Source organism: Barbus barbus, assembly GCF_936440315.1.
Source record: "Barbus barbus genome assembly, chromosome: 32".
NCBI lineage: Eukaryota > Metazoa > Chordata > Actinopteri > Cypriniformes > Cyprinidae > Barbus > Barbus barbus.
The window spans coordinates 9,989,162-10,007,619 of NC_136760.1; the positions used below are offsets into that span (position 1 = coordinate 9,989,162).

Below are 18,458 nucleotides of genomic sequence, written 5' to 3' on the forward strand. Positions count from 1 at the left end.
ATTTTGCTTTTGAGAGCAATGTTGATTGAAAAATAAATAAATAAAGACTATCTCAGTTATTCTTTTTTTTTTTTTTTGATTCTTTATTTATTACAGATTTTTGATTTACAACTTTTTACAGCAGTGCCCTAGATCTGCCCATATTAAAAAAAAAAAAAAAAAAAAAGTGATAAATAAAATTACATAAATATACAGGTCCTTCTCAAAAAATTAGCATATTGTGATAAAGTTAATTATTTTCTGTAATGTACTGATAAACATTAGACTTTCATATATTTTAGATTCATTACAACACAACTGAAGTAGTTCAAGCCTTTATTGTTTTAATATTGATGATTTTGGCATACAGCTCATGAAAACCCAAAATTCCGATCTCAAAAAATTAGCATATTTCATCCGACCAATAAAAGAAAAGTGTTTTTAATACAAAAAAAGTCAACCTTCAAATAATTATGTTCAGTTATGCACTCAATACTTGGTCGGGAATCCTTTTGCAGAAATGAATGCTTCAATGCGGCTTGGCATGGAGGCAATCAGCCTGTGGCACTGCTGAGGTGTTATGGAGGCCCAGGATGCTTCGATAGCGGCCTTAAGCTCATCCAGAGTGTTGGGTCTTGCGTCTCTCAACTTTCTCTTCACAATATCCCACAGATTCTCTATGGGGTTCAGGTCAGGAGAGTTGGCAGGCCAATTGAGCACAGTAATACCATGGTCAGTAAACCATTTACCAGTGGTTTTGGCACTGTGAGCAGATGCCAGGTCGTGCTGAAAAATGAAATCTTCATCTCCATAAAGCTTTTCAGCAGATGGAAGCATGAAGTGCTCCAAAATCTCCTGATAGCTAGCTGCATTGACCCTGCCCTTGATAAAACAGAGTGGACCAACACCAGCAGCTGACATGGCACCCCAGACATCACTGACTGTGGGTACTTGACACTGGACTTCAGGCATTTTGGCATTTCCCTCTCCCCAGTCTTCCTCCAGACTCTGGCACCTTGATTTCCGAATGACATGCAAAATTTGCTTTCATCCGAAAAAAGTACTTTGGACCACTGAGCAACAGTCCAGTGCTGCTTCTCTGTAGCCCAGGTCAGGCGCTTCTGCCGCTGTTTCTGGTTCAAAAGTGGCTTGACCTGGGGAATGCGGCACCTGTAGCCCATTTCCTGCACACACCTGTACACGGTGGCTCTGGATGTTTCTACTCCAGACTCAGTCCACTGCTTCCGCAGGTCCCCCAAGGTCTGGAATCGGTCCTTCTCCACAATCTTCCTCAGGGTCCGGTCACCTCTTCTCATTGTGCTGCGTTTTCTGCCACACTTTTTCCTTCCCACAGACTTCCCACTGAGGTGCCTTGATACAGCACTCTGGGAACAGCCTATTCGTTCAGAAATTTCTTTCTGTGTCTTACCCTCTTGCTTGAGGGTGTCAATGATGGCCTTCTGGACAGCAGTCAGGTCGGCAGTCTTACCCATGATTGCGGTTTTGAGTAATGAACCAGGTTGGGAGTTTTTAAAAGCCTCAGGAATCTTTTGCAGGTGTTTAGAGTTAATTAGTTGATTCAGATGATTAGGTTAATAGCTCGTTTAGAGAACCTTTTCATGATATGCTAATTTTTTGTGATAGGAATTTTGGGTTTTCATGAGCTGTATGCCAAAATCAATCAATATTAAAACAATAAAAGGCTTGAACTACTTCAGTTGTGTTGTAATGAATCTAAAATATATGAAAGTCTAATGTTTATCAGTACATTACAGAAAATAATGAACTTTATCACAATATGCTAATTTTTTGAGAAGGACCTGTATGTCATCTCAGGATTTCGAGAGGTCTGATAAATTGCCAATAAGGTCTAACCAAAATTGTATTGTCTTTCTGGTGGCACCATGTATTTTGGCCGTGGTACACTCCAAACGGGCAATGTCCAGCAAGTATGACATCCACATCAATCTAACTGGGATAGATGGATCCAGCCACAGTTTTAAAATAACCTTTTTAGCAGCAGTAAGAGCAGCAGACCGAATCCTTTTTTGATTGACAGACAACGATAGTGATGAATCATCCAGCAAACAAAAAGCAGTGGGTCCTTTTGGATCTGAGTCTTCAGAAGATCCGACAATAAGTCCTGTACCAAGGCCCAGAACGAGGCAATTCGGGGACAGTCCCAGAACATATGTATATATGTACCTTGACTAGAGCTATTACACAGGTGACAGAAGGGGTCAGACTTTCTTTTCATTTTATATAATAAACAAGGAGTGGCATATGCCTTATAGATTAATTTATAATGGACCATTTGGTGAGCTGGGTTTTTAGAGGTAGCAAAACAATTTCCCCAGACGTTGTCCCAATCAATCACAGTGTCAAGTTCTCTTGCCCAGAAACCCTCAATCGGAATGTTTGAATACTGTCGTACTACAAGTGATGTATAAATTATATTCACAATACCTCTGGAAGCCATACTAGAATCTATCCAATTTACCATAGGATGAGGAGATATTTTAATCGACCAGGGTACTCCGTAAGCTTTCAGTGCAGATCTTAATCTTAAATACAGAAAAAAGGAATATCCTGGCAGCGAGAACTCATCCTTTAGGATCTGAAAGGACTTAAGCCCATAATCGTTGAACAGGTCTTTTAAAGTGTAGATACCACATTCAGCCCAGCATTTGGAAACGAACGGTTTGTTGCCAGTACAAAGATTATTATTATGCCAAATGGGGGTAGAGTCACTGTAAGAATCTGAAGCTCCCATAATCTTCTCTGCTGCTTTCCAGGTTTTGATAGAATGGCATATAATTGGACCAAACTTTTCCAAAACTTTCTTCAATATTCCCATAAAGGGTAAATCCTGTAGACGCAATGGGTAAATAATATTAGTTTATAAAGCCCGCCATGGGACAGGGGAGTCAACATCTAGCCATGTCCTAAGTGGTCTCATCTGGTATGATAAATAATAGGACCAAAAATCTGGTAGGGATAAGCCACCATGAGGTTTTAGCCGGTGCATCGATTTAAAACGAATTCTAGGCCGTTTATTATTCCACAAGAATTTGGATACTACTTTATTGATCTCATTAAAATAGCCAGTAGGTGGTGTCAGAGGTAACACTGAAAATAAAAAGCTTAGCCTCGGAAGTATATTCATCTTAACGGTGGCTATCCTTCCATGAAGAGCCAGACAGAGTGGAGACCAACACAGAAGATCGCTCTTAATCTTGTCCAGAAGAGACTGATAGTTCCACTTGGAAATGCGAGATAATGAAGGAAAAACTCTGATTCCAAGATAATTAAATTGGTCGCTGACAGGAATTGTAGTGGGTAAATTCTGAATCTCTGATTTAGCAGCTAAATTAAGGGGCATAAGTATGGATTTGTTCCAATTAATCTTGTAACCAGACAGTTTACCGAATGTATCAAATAATTTTAAGCATTCCTTAACCGAGTCTGTGATGTTTGATATATACAACAAAACATCATCTGCGTAGAGTGATATTTTATGGGATGTATTCATACAACTTATTGGAACTATTGCAGAACATTGTCTGATTGCTTGGGCCAAAGGCTCTAATGACAAATTAAAAAGCAAGGGTGACAAGGGACAGCCTTGACGAGTGCCCCTGCCAAGATAAAAGGAAGGGGAGATAGAAGAACCAGTGATTACTCTGGCTGAGCATTTAGAATAAATAGTTTTGACTGCTTGTAGAAAAAAGGAGCCAAACTCAAAATATTCTAAGACAGACCACAAAAATCTCCACTCGATTCTGTTGAATGCTTTCTCTGCATCCAGAGAAAGGATTGCAGAGGAAGCTGTATATGAGTCTGCTTGTTGAATAATATGCAGAAGCCTACGTATATTATCTGCAGCAAACCTCCCCCTTAGAAAACCTGATTGGTCATAGGTAATCAAATCTCCTATACATCGATCCAATCTTAAGGCCAGGACCTTTGCCAACAGCTTTGAATCTGTGGATAGAAGGCTAATTGGCCTGTAGCTAGAGCATTCAAGTGGATCCTTACCTTTCTTCAGTAGCAAAGTTATTAAAGCTGTAGTTTGGTCCCTATGTAAAGTCCCTTTTTCTAACGCAAAGTTAAGAGAATTAAGAATCAAAGGCGCTATTATGTCCCATAATATCTTCAGTAACTCTGGGGGAATCCCATCTAGCCCAGGGGCTTTATTACTACTTATGCAATCCAAGGCGGATTTTAATTCCTCGATTGTCAAAGGGCTATCCAATATGTTGCGCTGAGAGTCATTTAATTTGGATAGATTTAACTGTTTAAGGAATAAATCAAAGTTTGTTGGGTCAGTGTTGGATTCTGTAGTGTACAAAAGTTGGTAGTAGTTTCCAAATACCCTATTTACATCCTTAGGTTGAGTGTATACTGAGCCCTCATGTCTAATAGCTGATATACTAGTCTTAGATTCATTATCTTTCAACCTCAAAGCCAACAGCTTGGAAGACCGTTCTCCATGGAAATAATATGATTGTCTAGTACGATGTATGATGAATTCAGCTCTATGTAAATATATGGATTTTAATTCCGATTTAAGGACATTTACAATTTTGGTTTTGGTCTCACAAAAGTTATTTTTTAATTCCTTTTCTAGTAGATCAATTTGTTTTTCTAATTCAAATTTACGGCTCTCCCTACGCTTTTTATTAAAGGACGAAAAACTTATACATTTACCTCTAATAAAACATTTAGTGGTTTCCCATAATACTTGGGGGTCAGAGGCTGAATCTCTGTTAATCTGTAAAAACTCAATCAAAGAGCTGCGTAACTCAGACACAAATGTACAGTCCTGTAACAAGGAGGTATTAAATCTCCATCGATTGCGTTTAGTGCCCAATGATGTGGGGGTTAAAGATGTAATTATCGGAGAATGATCAGATAAAAGAATCGGTAGAATATTAACTTTACTAATATAGGGAATCAGTGAAGGGGACATAAGTAGATAATCAATCCTTGAATAACTCTTATGACGAGCTGAAAAGAATGTATAATCCCTAGCCCCATCATTTTGTAAACGCCAAACGTCGCATATATTAGTGTCGCAAAAAGGAATTAAAACATCCAGAGATCACTGAATCAGACTTAGAGACATGAGATCTATCCAACTGGGGATCCAACACCGCGTTAAAATCGCCCCCTAACACCACAAGACAGTCCTCTAAACTCACAACTAAACGTAGTAATTCTTGAAAAAATGAGTTATCACCCTCGGTGGGTGCATATATAGACATTAAAGCATAATTAGTATTATTTAAGGAAACAACAGCATAAGTGATTCGGCCTTCTGTATCTCCACCGGTTCTTATCATTGAAAAACCACTATTACGTTTAATAACGATCAGCACCCCTTTAGTTTTGTTAACAGCCGAAGAGGCAGATATCACTTTAAAATATCTATTTTGAAAGCGATGCACGTCCACTGATTTCAAATGTGACTCTTGTATAAGAGCAATAGAGACCTTTTTGCTTCTTAGGTAATCTAAGCATTTGGTTCGCTTAACAGGGCTGTTTAACCCATTGACGTTCCATGACAAAATATTTATCAAGTTCAAGTTGAGCTTTATTGTCATTCCGCTACATGTGGGGACATACAGTGGAACGAAATGTCGTGTCTCGCAGGACCACGGTGCTACATAAATACAGACATACAACAATGAAGTAAAAAACACTATAAACCTATACACAACTAACCTACTGACAGATTTAACTAGAAGTATACTATATATAAGTATTTACCCTATACAAACTAAAAGAATAAAGGATAAAAAAATACAACTATACGAATGCTTCACATAAATATTACCCTATACAAACTAAAAAATAGTTAGTTATAGCCATATATTAAAAAATAGTTATAGCCATATATTAAAAAGAGAAAAGCAACTCATATATCAAATATATCAAAATCAAACCTATACAAACTAAAAAATAGTTAGTTATAGCCATATATTAAAAAATAGTTATAGCCATATATTAAAAACAGAAAAGCAACTCACACCAACCACTAAGACGGGAGGACCAGAAAGTAATCGACCAGAAAGTAATCCACCAGAAAGATAACGGTGATCAGAGCATATGCATATGCATCTGGACATACAAATATTACGCAAACTAATACATAGGCATACACTAGACCAATTAAACTTACGTGGGCAGTCCCGGGCATAGAACAAAACAACAAAAATAAGAACAATGACAAAAACAAAATGGGCAGTAAACAAAGAGTTAGAACACACTCTTCTGTCTGACCTCAAAGTAACAGCCTTTGCATACGCCGCCACCCTAGCCATCCGGCTCGTCCGTCAACATCTGACTCGGTCATTTTTAGGATGAAGAGACTGTCAAATTTTCTCAGTAAAGTCCTCCATAGGAACTGCAGATTCATCCTTGTTCACCTCGGATTCTCGTGACGCAACCGCTACATCTTTCTTCAAAGAAGACTTTGTGGCGGGATCCAGATTGAGAACGAACTTTTCAACCTCCGCCGGTGTCTCGAGGTGAGAAATCTTCCCTCGGTGAGTAACTTTCACTACCGCGGGGTAAACAACAAAGGATGATATCCCCAGCTGAGTTAGTTTCTTCCTCGCCGATGCCATCGCTTTCCTTTTAGACGCCGTGTGAGTGCTATAGTCTGGGAAAAAAAGCAGCGGCGCTCCCATATGAAGAATTTGTCCAGCGCTTCGGGCTCCATTCAGCATTCCGGTCTCGATAACGCAGCATCTTGAAGATGAATGTACGAGGGGTTAATTTCGAACGTTCGCCGCTGTAAATACGGTGGGCTCTTTCGATCTCCATTTCTTTGCCAGCAAGAGAGGGAATCCATTTAGGAAGATGATTCTGTATAAATCCCAGAGGGTCATCTCCTTCTACTCCTTCTTTCAGCCCCACTAGACGGATATTGGACTGGCGACTTTTATCTTCGATTCTCGCCAACTTTTCCTGAAGAGAGTCCACTGCCAGCTTGACCTCCACGGTGTCTTTTTTTGCGTGACGAAGAGCTGTTTGCATGTTGTCAAAGTTGTTTCTTATCAGACGAACATCTTCTTCCAGAACTCCAAGTCTATCCGCAATTGGAGCGAATTCTTCCTTAAACAGTTCCCTGACGAGACTAAGGTGCATCTTTAACTCGTCGGCAACAATGGCCCGAAGTTCCTCTTCAGGAACATAATTAGGATCTTTAACTCGCTTTTTTTCTGGCGAAGCCAGTGTCAATTGACGTTTTGCCATCTTCATTCGTAGCTCCTTTAGAAAACAGTCAAAAGCTAACCGAATACTGATAGTTTTACTGAGAAAAAAACAGATTAAGGGTACCGAGTCAGGGAGCTGTCGAACTACACTGCCATTGCCATCGGTGGGTCACGTGATCTCCATCTCAGTTATTCTTGTGTAAAAAAAATAAAAAAAATAAATACATAAAACATATATAAACAAAAATAAACCCCACTAGAAACAGAATCTGGAGCAGATGAGCACTCGGAGAGTTCCTCGTCGTCGGAGGTGAGTAACGTTAGTAGTGCCAAAACCTCTGCGTCCACGTACTTCTTTTTTTCATGCAGTTGCAACATTATGCACGCAAGTGCGTGATTGTGCTTGCATTTGTAAAGGTGCATTTGTGTGTATGAGTGAAAAATAAAAGATGAAGCAACAGATTGCAATGATAAAGAGAGAGAGGGACGAATAGAATGCATAGAATAGTAGGCTATGTACAGCAAATGAAAGTCAAATGTCGCGGCTTGTTACGTCACCACATGCGACAAACCTTGGGGTCATAGTGCACAGAACGTGATTACGTCATAGTAGTCGTAGGAAAAGGTAACGAGCAACCTCAGGTCTATATAACGTGTGCAAAGACGTACAATGTTTTTGTTAGTGTTTTTGTTGAAAGCGCATTTTATGCAATTTGTGCAGAGGGTGAAAAAAATGCAACAGGAGCATGTTGTAGGCTTGATTTGAATGTGTAACGTCTCTGATTTTGTATGCAAAAATAATTATTGTGCTACCATTTTGGTTTCGGTTTCTATTGGCTTTTAAACAGAGACATGCAAACCGAAGCGCAGGTGCTCCCGTCGGTTTTATAGGGTTAATCCATAAACTGTCTGTAAAAAGCATTTCACATGTACGGGTTGAGTGGGGCACAAATGCGGGGTTATTTGTAACACCACACAAACATTTCCACATGCTAGCATAACAGAATTTACAAAATTTACTATTTTTTCCTTGCCATATCATCACTATATAGAGGAAAATAAAAATGTGCCAAAGTTAAAAAATCTTTTAAAGATATAGCTGAACATTTATTTAACCTCACAAAAGTAAATTTCTGGCTGAAGTAAATGTGTAATTTTGGTTTTTAGTGTTTATTTAAAATGAGACATCTGTTTATTATTTTTTACAATTATTTCGCAAGTATTTTAATCTCCAAACTGTTTGAGATAATTCTGCTTCGCTTATTAACGTCTGTAAATGAATAAATTAAAACGTAAATATTAGTAGTGAAGTGGTACTATAAAATAAAATGGTTATTTTTCTTAAATACTTATTATGCTTTTAATTATGATTAAGCTTAATTACATTGCTGTCTATGGGAGGGTCAGAGAGCTCTCAAAATGCATCAAAAATATCTTAATTTGTCTTCCGAAGATGAATGAAGGTTTAGAATGACATGAGGGTGAGTAATTAATGACATAATATTCATTTTTGGGTGAACTATCCCTTTAACTGTCGAAGTTCAATTCCAATACTCAAGAACACAAGTACAGAGGATGAGCATGAAAGTGCCCAGGTGTGTTCTTGATAACAAGGATGCATTGAATGCAGACTTGAGAGAATCAAACCATTAGAAATCCCAGAAGATGCTGCAGGCGGACAACATATACGGAAGCCTGTAAGCTTTACATTTTTCAATCTCGCTTCAGAGATTCCTGCCACAAGCTCGCAAATGTATGACGGCTCGTGATAGTACACATTTCTCCTTTTGTTTTACATAATTTTAATGAATTGATAAACACCTGGAGAAAGCCTGTCGTACATTTTTATTGGCATATTAAAAAGAATTTTAACATAGAATATGTCCTAATTATTTTCACAAATATATGTGGCAAACAAAAAGCTGTAAAATAATATGAAAATATTGTCATTGTCATTGTATTCAGGGTTAACATGTATTATTAATTGGTCGCATTTACTAATTATACTTGTTTTATGCATGACAACAGAAAATATGTAAATGTGAACAGCTTTATTGGGCATTCAGTTGTATTACAGTATGTGACAGTTCATAGAGTAGAACCGATCTGAAGTGCCAAAAAACAATGCTTCGCTCGTTTGCAAGCCATGATGTCTCCTGCTCGCCTTGCACGGTCGTAGCTCATTTTCTCATGGGCGGGCAAAGCAAAGAAAGGGGAGGAAACCTTTCCCCATATGACGACATAAGGGGAAGATTCCAGATCGGGCCATCTGAGCTTTCATTTTCTGAAAGGCGAAGCAGGATACCCAGGGCTCGGTTTACACCTATCGCCATTTCTAGCCACTGGGGGACCATAGTCAGACTAGGGGAACTCATATTAATGTTAAAAAACCTCATAAAGTGAAATTTTCATGCCATGGGACCTTTAACATGCTACTGTTATTTATTTTTCCTGTAAATCATGTAAGGGATTATTGTAATCTCATTACATTTAATGTTCTTAAAAGGAATTAAACTTGTGAAATTTTAGGTATGACAATAAATATAGTATATATTAAAATACATATTTCAATAAATATAATGCACCTGCATCATTTAGTCTTAAGTTTAACCGTGACTCAATTGCTGATAAAACAAATTGTTTGCAAAACAGAAACAAGGGCATTGATTTTATTTCATTATATTTAAATAATATCAGATCCAGTCTGTTAAAACTTCCAATGAGGCTGATCACACTGGACAAGATCTAAAACCGTAATAATATATATGTTCATACTAGAGCCCTACTAGAGACTGTTTTCTTAAACCCGCACCCGCCCGCTCCCGCTGAATTTCTGCCCCAGGACCGCCCGCTCCCGCAACCTGCGCGTAGGGCTGTTGCGGTGAAGGAATTTTCCTTGCGGTAATCCGGTATGTGGTATATATATATATATATATATATATATATATATAATATATATTTATTTATTTATTTATTTATTAGTGCTGTCAAATGATTAATTGCGATTTATGGCATCCAAAATAAAAGTTTTTGTTGGCACAATATTTGTATATATAAAGAGACACACACACAGTATATAGTTTGAAAATATTTACATGTATTTACGTTTATATTTATGTTCATATAATTGATATTATATAAAAATATACTTAATATATAAATATAAAATTTTTCTTAAATATATACATATAAATATACACAGTACACACACATGTTAACAAAAACTTTTATTTTAGATGTGATTAATCGCGATTAATCGTTTGACAGCACTAATATATATATAATCTGTGTGTGTATGTGTTACGATGTAACAAGGTCATTTTCAAAAACCAATGAAACCCAAACTAAATCGCGTTGAAACAGGAAGTGAAGTAAACGAGAATGACAAAATAACAGTCCACATAACAAAACATAAACCTGACAATAAGATCGTTAGTCTATTGTTAGCCTATATAACAGTTAGTTCTGATCCTCGAATCTGACTGACAAGATACTTTTTCTGTTGATATATCACCTGCGAGTTCTAGACGGGCTGTGAGTCAGTGCAGTTTCATTGTTGCGGTTCAACATGGTACACATTGTTATCATTACTAATATCCAGTACACATGCACGAAATGTAATAAGGGAAGGGTGTAACCTTAAGAAAAAGAAAACACGGAAATATTGCGGTTGCTACGGTTGTTGCATTCCTCTGCTTTTATGCTCGTCAATAGCGTGGTATTGCGATATTGCAGTTATCGCGACAGCCCTACTTGCTTGTTCCACTCCCGCCCACACCCGCAATGTTTGTGTCCATTCCCGCCCGCTCCCGCAGACTTTCTCTCAGAGCTTGTAAGAAATGTTGGCTACACTAATACTCAAATATTCGTTCAACTTAACATCCAGAATAACAGGCTTTAAACATGATTGCGTTTAAATAAGATGAAGTAATGCTAAACCAAAGCACCAAACCTGACAAAGACATTGGGCATTTTTTTATTAGCGTTATAAAACATTAACCGTTGAAACAAAAGCACAAATAGCAACACCTCAGTTTTTAAAAGTAGCCTACTGCTTGATACACAAGCACCGAACGATTTACCAAACAAACAGTTTAAAGGTCATTTCACACCCAGTCCGAAATTTTCACACGTTAAAAAATAAACACGTTTACACACTGCCTCCGAAACTTTTGTCCATCATTAAAAAAAAAACAAAACCGGATCAGGTTCGAGTTTCTGTGTTTTCGCATCCGTAGCATGCATTTTGATAGGAAAGGATGAGGAATACGAAAAATTGGAAAAACGCACGATAAGATTTCAGACTCAGTGTGCAATGACCTTAACTTGTTAACAAACAGTTTAAGTAGGCTAAATAAGCCAAAGCAAAATATGAAATAACTTTAACTTAAGTAAATAAACACATAGAACTTAGAAAATAGGTATGTCGCCTCAGGGCAGAGGTGCCAGGTTTATGTCCTTGTGCACATTTATCGCAACTTACGAAGTTTAACTCCCATTTTTTTCTGTGACAATTGAGAATTGTTTCCAGATGTCTGACTTGCCTTGCCTTGCTTTGCTTTGCTTTTGTCAAGTAAACAGCCACTTTAATTTTCTTTTCAACTCAATATGTTTACTCCATTTCTATTACACACCAAATCCCACCGTTCCCTGCGGGTCTCCCGCGAAATTTTCTGACCGCACACCGCAGCAAAGGTAAAACCGCCCGCTCCCGCGAGATTTGCCAAACCCAATGCAGCCCTCTAGTTCATATAACAACATTACGCAACAGCTAAATTTAAGAGAGAATTCCACTAAATGCTTATAAATCTAACAGTGCGTTTCAACTGGCACTCAGCGAGTGCAGCAAAGTGAGCTTTTTCAATTCATTCCTAGGGGTTAAACGCTCACGTGATACATTATGAAAGCATTGAGAGCGGCCGAGAGCATCAAATAGGTTGGGCATTCCTCAACTGTATGCAAATATCGAGCAAAAAAACGCCAGGTGATAACCAATCGCTGTTAAAAGAATATGGAACACAAGCAGGGTGTAAACATTGTCAGAGGCATGCCCTGCCCTAAACTTGACACACCCTAAAGCAGTGGCGTTGTAGAGTTGTAGTCCACTGAGCGCAGATTTGATGCTGTAGTGGAAACTCACCGTTAACTCCAGCTTCACTGGAGAGACATTGCACAGACGTGCGGGACTAATGTAATTGCGCTCTCACAAATGCATTCAAATAAATGTAATCTTATTGAGCTTCTCTATCTGTATGACTGAATAATTGATACAATAACTGATTAAAATGTACTGTTATTTTAAGACTTCCAAACAAAATTTGGGCTTCAAAACGCTACAATGACAGATTTAACGTCTTAATGCTGATAACAGCATGGTAAATCTTTTAATGCACCTAGCCTACTAAAAGAAAAGAAATAGCCTAACACAAATAGCCCTTTTTGTCTTATCAGATCTGCTCAAGGGCTCTTACGTTTAAGCTACATGTACTTTATCCAAAGCAAACCACAATGCAATTAACATAGAGACCAAACATTTTTGTGGTGTTCATGGGCTATGAGATCGATTTTGCCGAAATCATGCTGTGAACATTTTCTCTAATAAAACATTATAAATAACCAAAAGATTACATGTTACAAATAAACAAAGATGAAAGAAGTGTTATTATCAAGTGAGCATCAATCACTTATTTGACATTACAGACACTGATCCTAAATAAAATTAATAGAGGAGGGAAATGTTCTGGGGTGCAGAACAGAAAAAGACAAAGGGGGGAAAACAATGCATTAAAATGAGTACTAGTCCCACTCAACTAGTCCCATTTCGTAGAAAATTTTGAATTCAAAATAGGTCATTTCTGTTTTTGAAAACTCTTCATACTGTTTATCCTTTAGTACAAAACAGTGCTAAACTTTGACAAAAAATGTTTTGTTTTTGTTATAATAGTGAATTTTTTTTTTAATGTCTAAATATAAATCCTGAAAGAAACAGTGAAAATAACTGTATTAGAAATGGCAAATGTACCAATGAGGGATCCTCTGCAGCCTTCTACTGGTCATAGTGGTAATATCAAGTAATTTTCATTTTGCTAAGTGTTTTTCAACCAGGCGGCAGAAATCTTCCCCTTGCATGACACATTTTCCATGAAATATCTACATTAATTACAAAAAAAAGAAGAATAAATTATAATGCTTCCTTTTTGAGTAAATATATATAAAAATAGACATAATTTAGAGACAAAAAAAAAAAAAAACTTTTTAAAATGGGAGCAATATGACAATGTTGTCATAAAACTCCCAGCGGTTGTGATGTAATTATATAACAGACTGTAGTCTGACACGCTAATCAGCTATGCTGATTTCTATTTAATAAATGCATTAACAAATTTAATTAATATATTTGATAAATGCTGTTCATTAAACTTTATATTTCTCAAAAAATCCTGAAAAATAAACTGTCACCATTTCCACACAAAATATGAAGCAGCAAAATTGTTTTCAACATTGATAATAATCAGAAATGTTTGAGGCAAATCAATTGTAATGATTTCTATAAGATCATGTGACACTGAAAACTGGAGTAATGATGAAGAGAATTCTGCTTTGCTTCACAGGAATAACATTACATTTTATAATACATTAAAATTGAAAACTTTTTTTAAAATTTGTAATTATATTTCACAATATTGCTGTTTTTTATTTATTTATTTATTTATATTTTTACTTTAATCAAATAAATTCAGCCTTGATGAGCAGAAGATATTTATTTCAGAATCATTAATTGTAATGTTTCCAAACTTTTGGCAGGTACTTTAATAACAATAACAATTTATATACCAATGTACTTTACTATAATGTATTATAGTACTTTATTATAATATATTATATTATATATGCAGATTTATTTTCACAGCCGCCTTTGCTCATATTTACCAAGGGTGCCAATATTAGTGGAGGGCACTGTATTATTTACATTACATTATAATTTGCATCATTCAGTCAGTGCTGTTAAAAAATAAATGGATGCATTATGTCCATATTTGTCAGCAAGTCCTTCTTGGTTACCATATTGTATGTCAGCCTAGATATACAGTACATTATGTACACAAGTGTAGTGTGGACTGAATAGGGAATAGTTGAATTCAAACATTACACAAAGTCACCATATGCTGAGTCATATACTTGTGTGTTAACTGAAATAGAGAGACAGAAAAAAAATTATAAATAAAATACATTAGTGGACTAAAATAATAATAATAATTATTGAAAAAAAGAAAGAAAATTAATTGAAAAACTGTCAAATTTGATGGTTTTACATTACAGTAGATGGAAAGTCTGTAGACTGTAGCTGATTTAAAAGTTTGGTAAGGGATTCTTATTCTAAAATATCAACCAGTCTTTCAACATCTGTCCATCTTATGACCATACTTTTTAAATGTTGATACTTGTAATGAATGATCATTTTGTAATTTAAAATGTAACTGTAATTATTTGGTGCTGTAGTCTTTCCTCTATACACTTCAAAGTCTGAAGTGAGTCAGTTAGGTTTTTAATTATTATTATTATTATTATTCATAGAAAATTATTTTCCTATTAGAAAATGTCAATGCTTTGTCATTGGATGAATTTTGTGGAAATTATTTGTACTTGGTGTGAACAGACATTCAAGTATTTTTTTGTTTTTTTTTCTCCAACAGTCCCTTCTTACAGCCGGTTGGAATTTCATATCTTTCAATTTGCTGTGTACATCTGTTTATAAGTCCTCATCAACCTGTACTCCCCCAAAAGAGAGATGGGAGAGAGATGCAGTCATAAGCAACATTTCCTCGGACTCAGAAAGCCCCTTTCCTGACTATGTGTTCCCTCCAGACGGTCTTGAAGACTCTCCTACCTTCACCCACAGGTACAATGCACACAAATGACAAATTAAAGTACAGTTTCACATTGTACATTCCTAAACTCTGGGTTAACATTTTTATTTGCTTATTTGCGGTGTCAATGTCATTGAATGAACGAAAGAAACACGCAACATAAAGGTTCTAGCATTGCTTATCCATTTATATTATCAACTGTATTATCAAGTTTTTAGTGAATTGATTTATTATAAAAGTAAGAATTGTGACCCTGGACCACAAAACCAGTCATAAGTAGCACAGGTATATTTGTAGCAATAGCCAACAAAACATTGTATGAGTCAAAATTATAGATTTTTCTTTTATGCCAAAAATCATTAGGATATTAAGTAAAGTTATTTTGTACCATAAACATATCAAAACTCTGTTTTTGATTAGTAGTATGCATTGCTATGAACTTAATTTGGACAAATTTAAAGGCAATTTTCTCAATATTTTGATTTCTTTTTGTACCCTAAGATTCCAGATCTTCAAATAGTTGTCGGTCAAATATGGTCATATCCTAACAAACCACACATCAATGGAAAGCTTATTTATTCAGCTTTCAGATGATGTATGAATCTCAAAATTGACTTTGCAAGTATGCATCTTTGCAAGTGTCCTCATAAACACAGTAGGTCTTAAGTAAAAGCAAACAGCTGAGAAAGAAAACACATGTGTAACAGTGTATTGTATCCGGACAGCTCTTAAAGTGACAGCAGTGTCTGTCAATCATGTTAAAGGTTGGATAGGCTAGCAATAGCAAGCTAGCTTTGAAAGCAAGATTCCCACCCTATCTGCATAATCACTAGGGCTGGGACGATAAATCGATGCAGAATCGATTCTGAGATTTTCCGAATGCATCGCGATTCCTCTGGAATCGATTCTGAGCTTAGATTTTAACAGCAGATGGAGCTCTAATTTAGTTTTTATCCACACACTCAAATGCTCATGAAGAAAAGCGCTGAAGAGTGCTTGTGCGTTCAGCCGAGTCTGTAATTTCACCTCGGCTCAGAATGCTTTTATGACACACGATTAATGTAAATACATCCTATTATGAACACCTTTGTAAATTGCTTCAACTTTTTCAAATTTTATGAATGATTATTTTAGGTTCAAGTGTGTGTAAGGATTTGGAAACAAACAGAGTACGGCTGTTTCTAAAGCTTGTAGTGCCATCTGCTATTAAAAATTAAGCTCAGAATCGATTCCAGAGGTATCGCGATGCATTCGGAAAATCTCAAATCAATGCTGAATCATTTCTCGATTCGCAATGCATCGATTTATTTTCCCAGTCCTAATAATCACTCTGCAAAGCCACACCTCCTTCAAAACACATGAACCCCAACAGGCAGACCATCTGCTAACAAGCGACACGATGAGAGACTGTGTTGGTGTAGGGTTGAATGCAACGTTGTCAGATTACGTCATATCTCATTCACCGCTGAGAAAACATTGCAGTACAAGTTTGTTTATATAGCACATTTCATACACAGTGGCAATTCAAAGTGCTTTACATAAAAGAAAGTGAAATGGTCATTTAAAATAATAATCACAGCAATAAAAACAAGGAATTAAATAATAATAATAAAAACAAGGAATTTTAAAATGATATAGAAATTGATTTAAAATCAATTAAAAACAGTTAAGAGAAAATGATTATACATAAAATACAGTACAGTCAGTTCGGACATGGCACAGTGCTCATTCAACAAATGCACAGCTAAACAGTTTTGAGTCTGGATTTAAATGTGGCTAATGTTTTAGCACATCTGATCTCTTCTGGAAGCTGGTTCCAACTGGGCAGCATAATAGCTAAAAGCGGACTCCCCTTGTTTTGTGTGAACTAGGGCTGTAGCTATCGAATATTTTAGTAATCGAGTATTCTACCGAAAATTCCATAGATTAATCGAGTAATCGGATAAGAAGTACTTTTTCTTTACTAAAGAGCAATACTAAATATACAAGAGAAAATAAGATGGGTCTCTTTCAATGAACAAGTAATTTGTTTCCTTTTTAGAAAAATTAACATTTTTATTGCTGAAATTGCATATATTGATAACTGTGAAAACTAAACCCATTTAGTGCATTTAATTGTCATATTACATTCAAAATACAAATACAAATATATATAAATCAATTTCAAATTACTTTAAAAAAACATAGTACAACCTAAAACTCGACATAAATAAAAATAATAGTAATAAAAATATAATAATAAAACCTAAACAATGTGAAACTTAACTTTCAAGTTTCAGCCTAACTACAGCCCAGACATCACATAAGACTTTTCTGTATTCTTAGAAGGCTTTGTGGCTTTTGTAAGAGGCAAAAATTAGTGGACAGGAAGCTAACGGGGAGCAAAAACAAGAGTGAATTTAAAGTTATGTGGAGAATGAACCCTCTTAAATGTCTCTCTGCATACTGGTGTGTGTGTAATCCTTTAAAGGAGCATGTAGTTGCAAACACAGTGCTCCATATGCAGTTACAGTAAATAGTAGGGATGCACCAAAATGAAAATCCTGGGCCGAAACTGAGAATTCTGGATGTGCTTGGTCGAAAACCAAAACGGAAAATGCTTTGTAATAATTATTTATTTTATTAAATAATATAAAGTAATTTTGTAAGACTTTTTTAATTTAACTCAATTTTAATGACACTGAATTTAAAAAACAAGCCAATAAAATAACCACACTTTTATTTGGAAAATTGGAGAGAAAATATATTAATATTAAATATCAATGTATTATTTTTATTCAGTTCTGTGCGACAGAATCAGACATAACTGTTGTTGTTGTGTGACTAATTATCCAAATAATGTATAGTCCTGCAAACGGTTTTTCCTTTCTCAAAATTCGGCAGAGGTGGTACCATCCTGATCATGTGCACACAATGTACCGGCAATTCTGGAGATGTTGTTTGTGTGTTTATGTCCTCATTGAGACGGCAGAAGCTGAAATCACCGCGTGCGCCACTTCAGTGTATGTGTGTGTGTGGTAAAGGAAAACTCGCGTCTCTGCCATTCATTCATACAGAGATATGATCACGTAATATGAGTTAATGCTCATCAGATCGCGTAAATCAGTGGGAAATTAATAGAAATGATGATTCTGTGTAAAGAAATATCAAGTAAACGTGTATAAAAATATAAAAACCCTGGCAAAGCTATTATCAGCACATGTGAGCAGAGCGTAGCGGAAGAAGCATATCAGCAATGTATTTAGGTCCTAGACCATTGAGTGACTTATAAACGAGTAAAAGTACTTTAAAATCAATCCTAAATGTAAATGGAAGCCAGTGCAAGGACCTGAGGACTGGTGTTATATGCTCAGATTTTCTGGTTCTAGTCAGAATCCTGGCAGCAGCT

General features: G+C 36.2%; 1 protein-coding gene across 1 annotated transcript in view; it reads left to right on the forward strand.

Moving 5' to 3' along the window:
- Positions 1-18,458, forward strand: part of pkmyt1 (protein kinase, membrane associated tyrosine/threonine 1) — a 76,305-nt gene that overhangs the window by 36,974 nt on the left and 20,873 nt on the right. Inside the window, exon 7 of the mRNA XM_079389378.1 lies at positions 14,897-15,102. Within this exon, the coding sequence (XP_079245504.1) occupies positions 14,897-15,102 (206 nt within the window). The remainder of the gene's footprint in view (positions 1-14,896; positions 15,103-18,458) is intronic.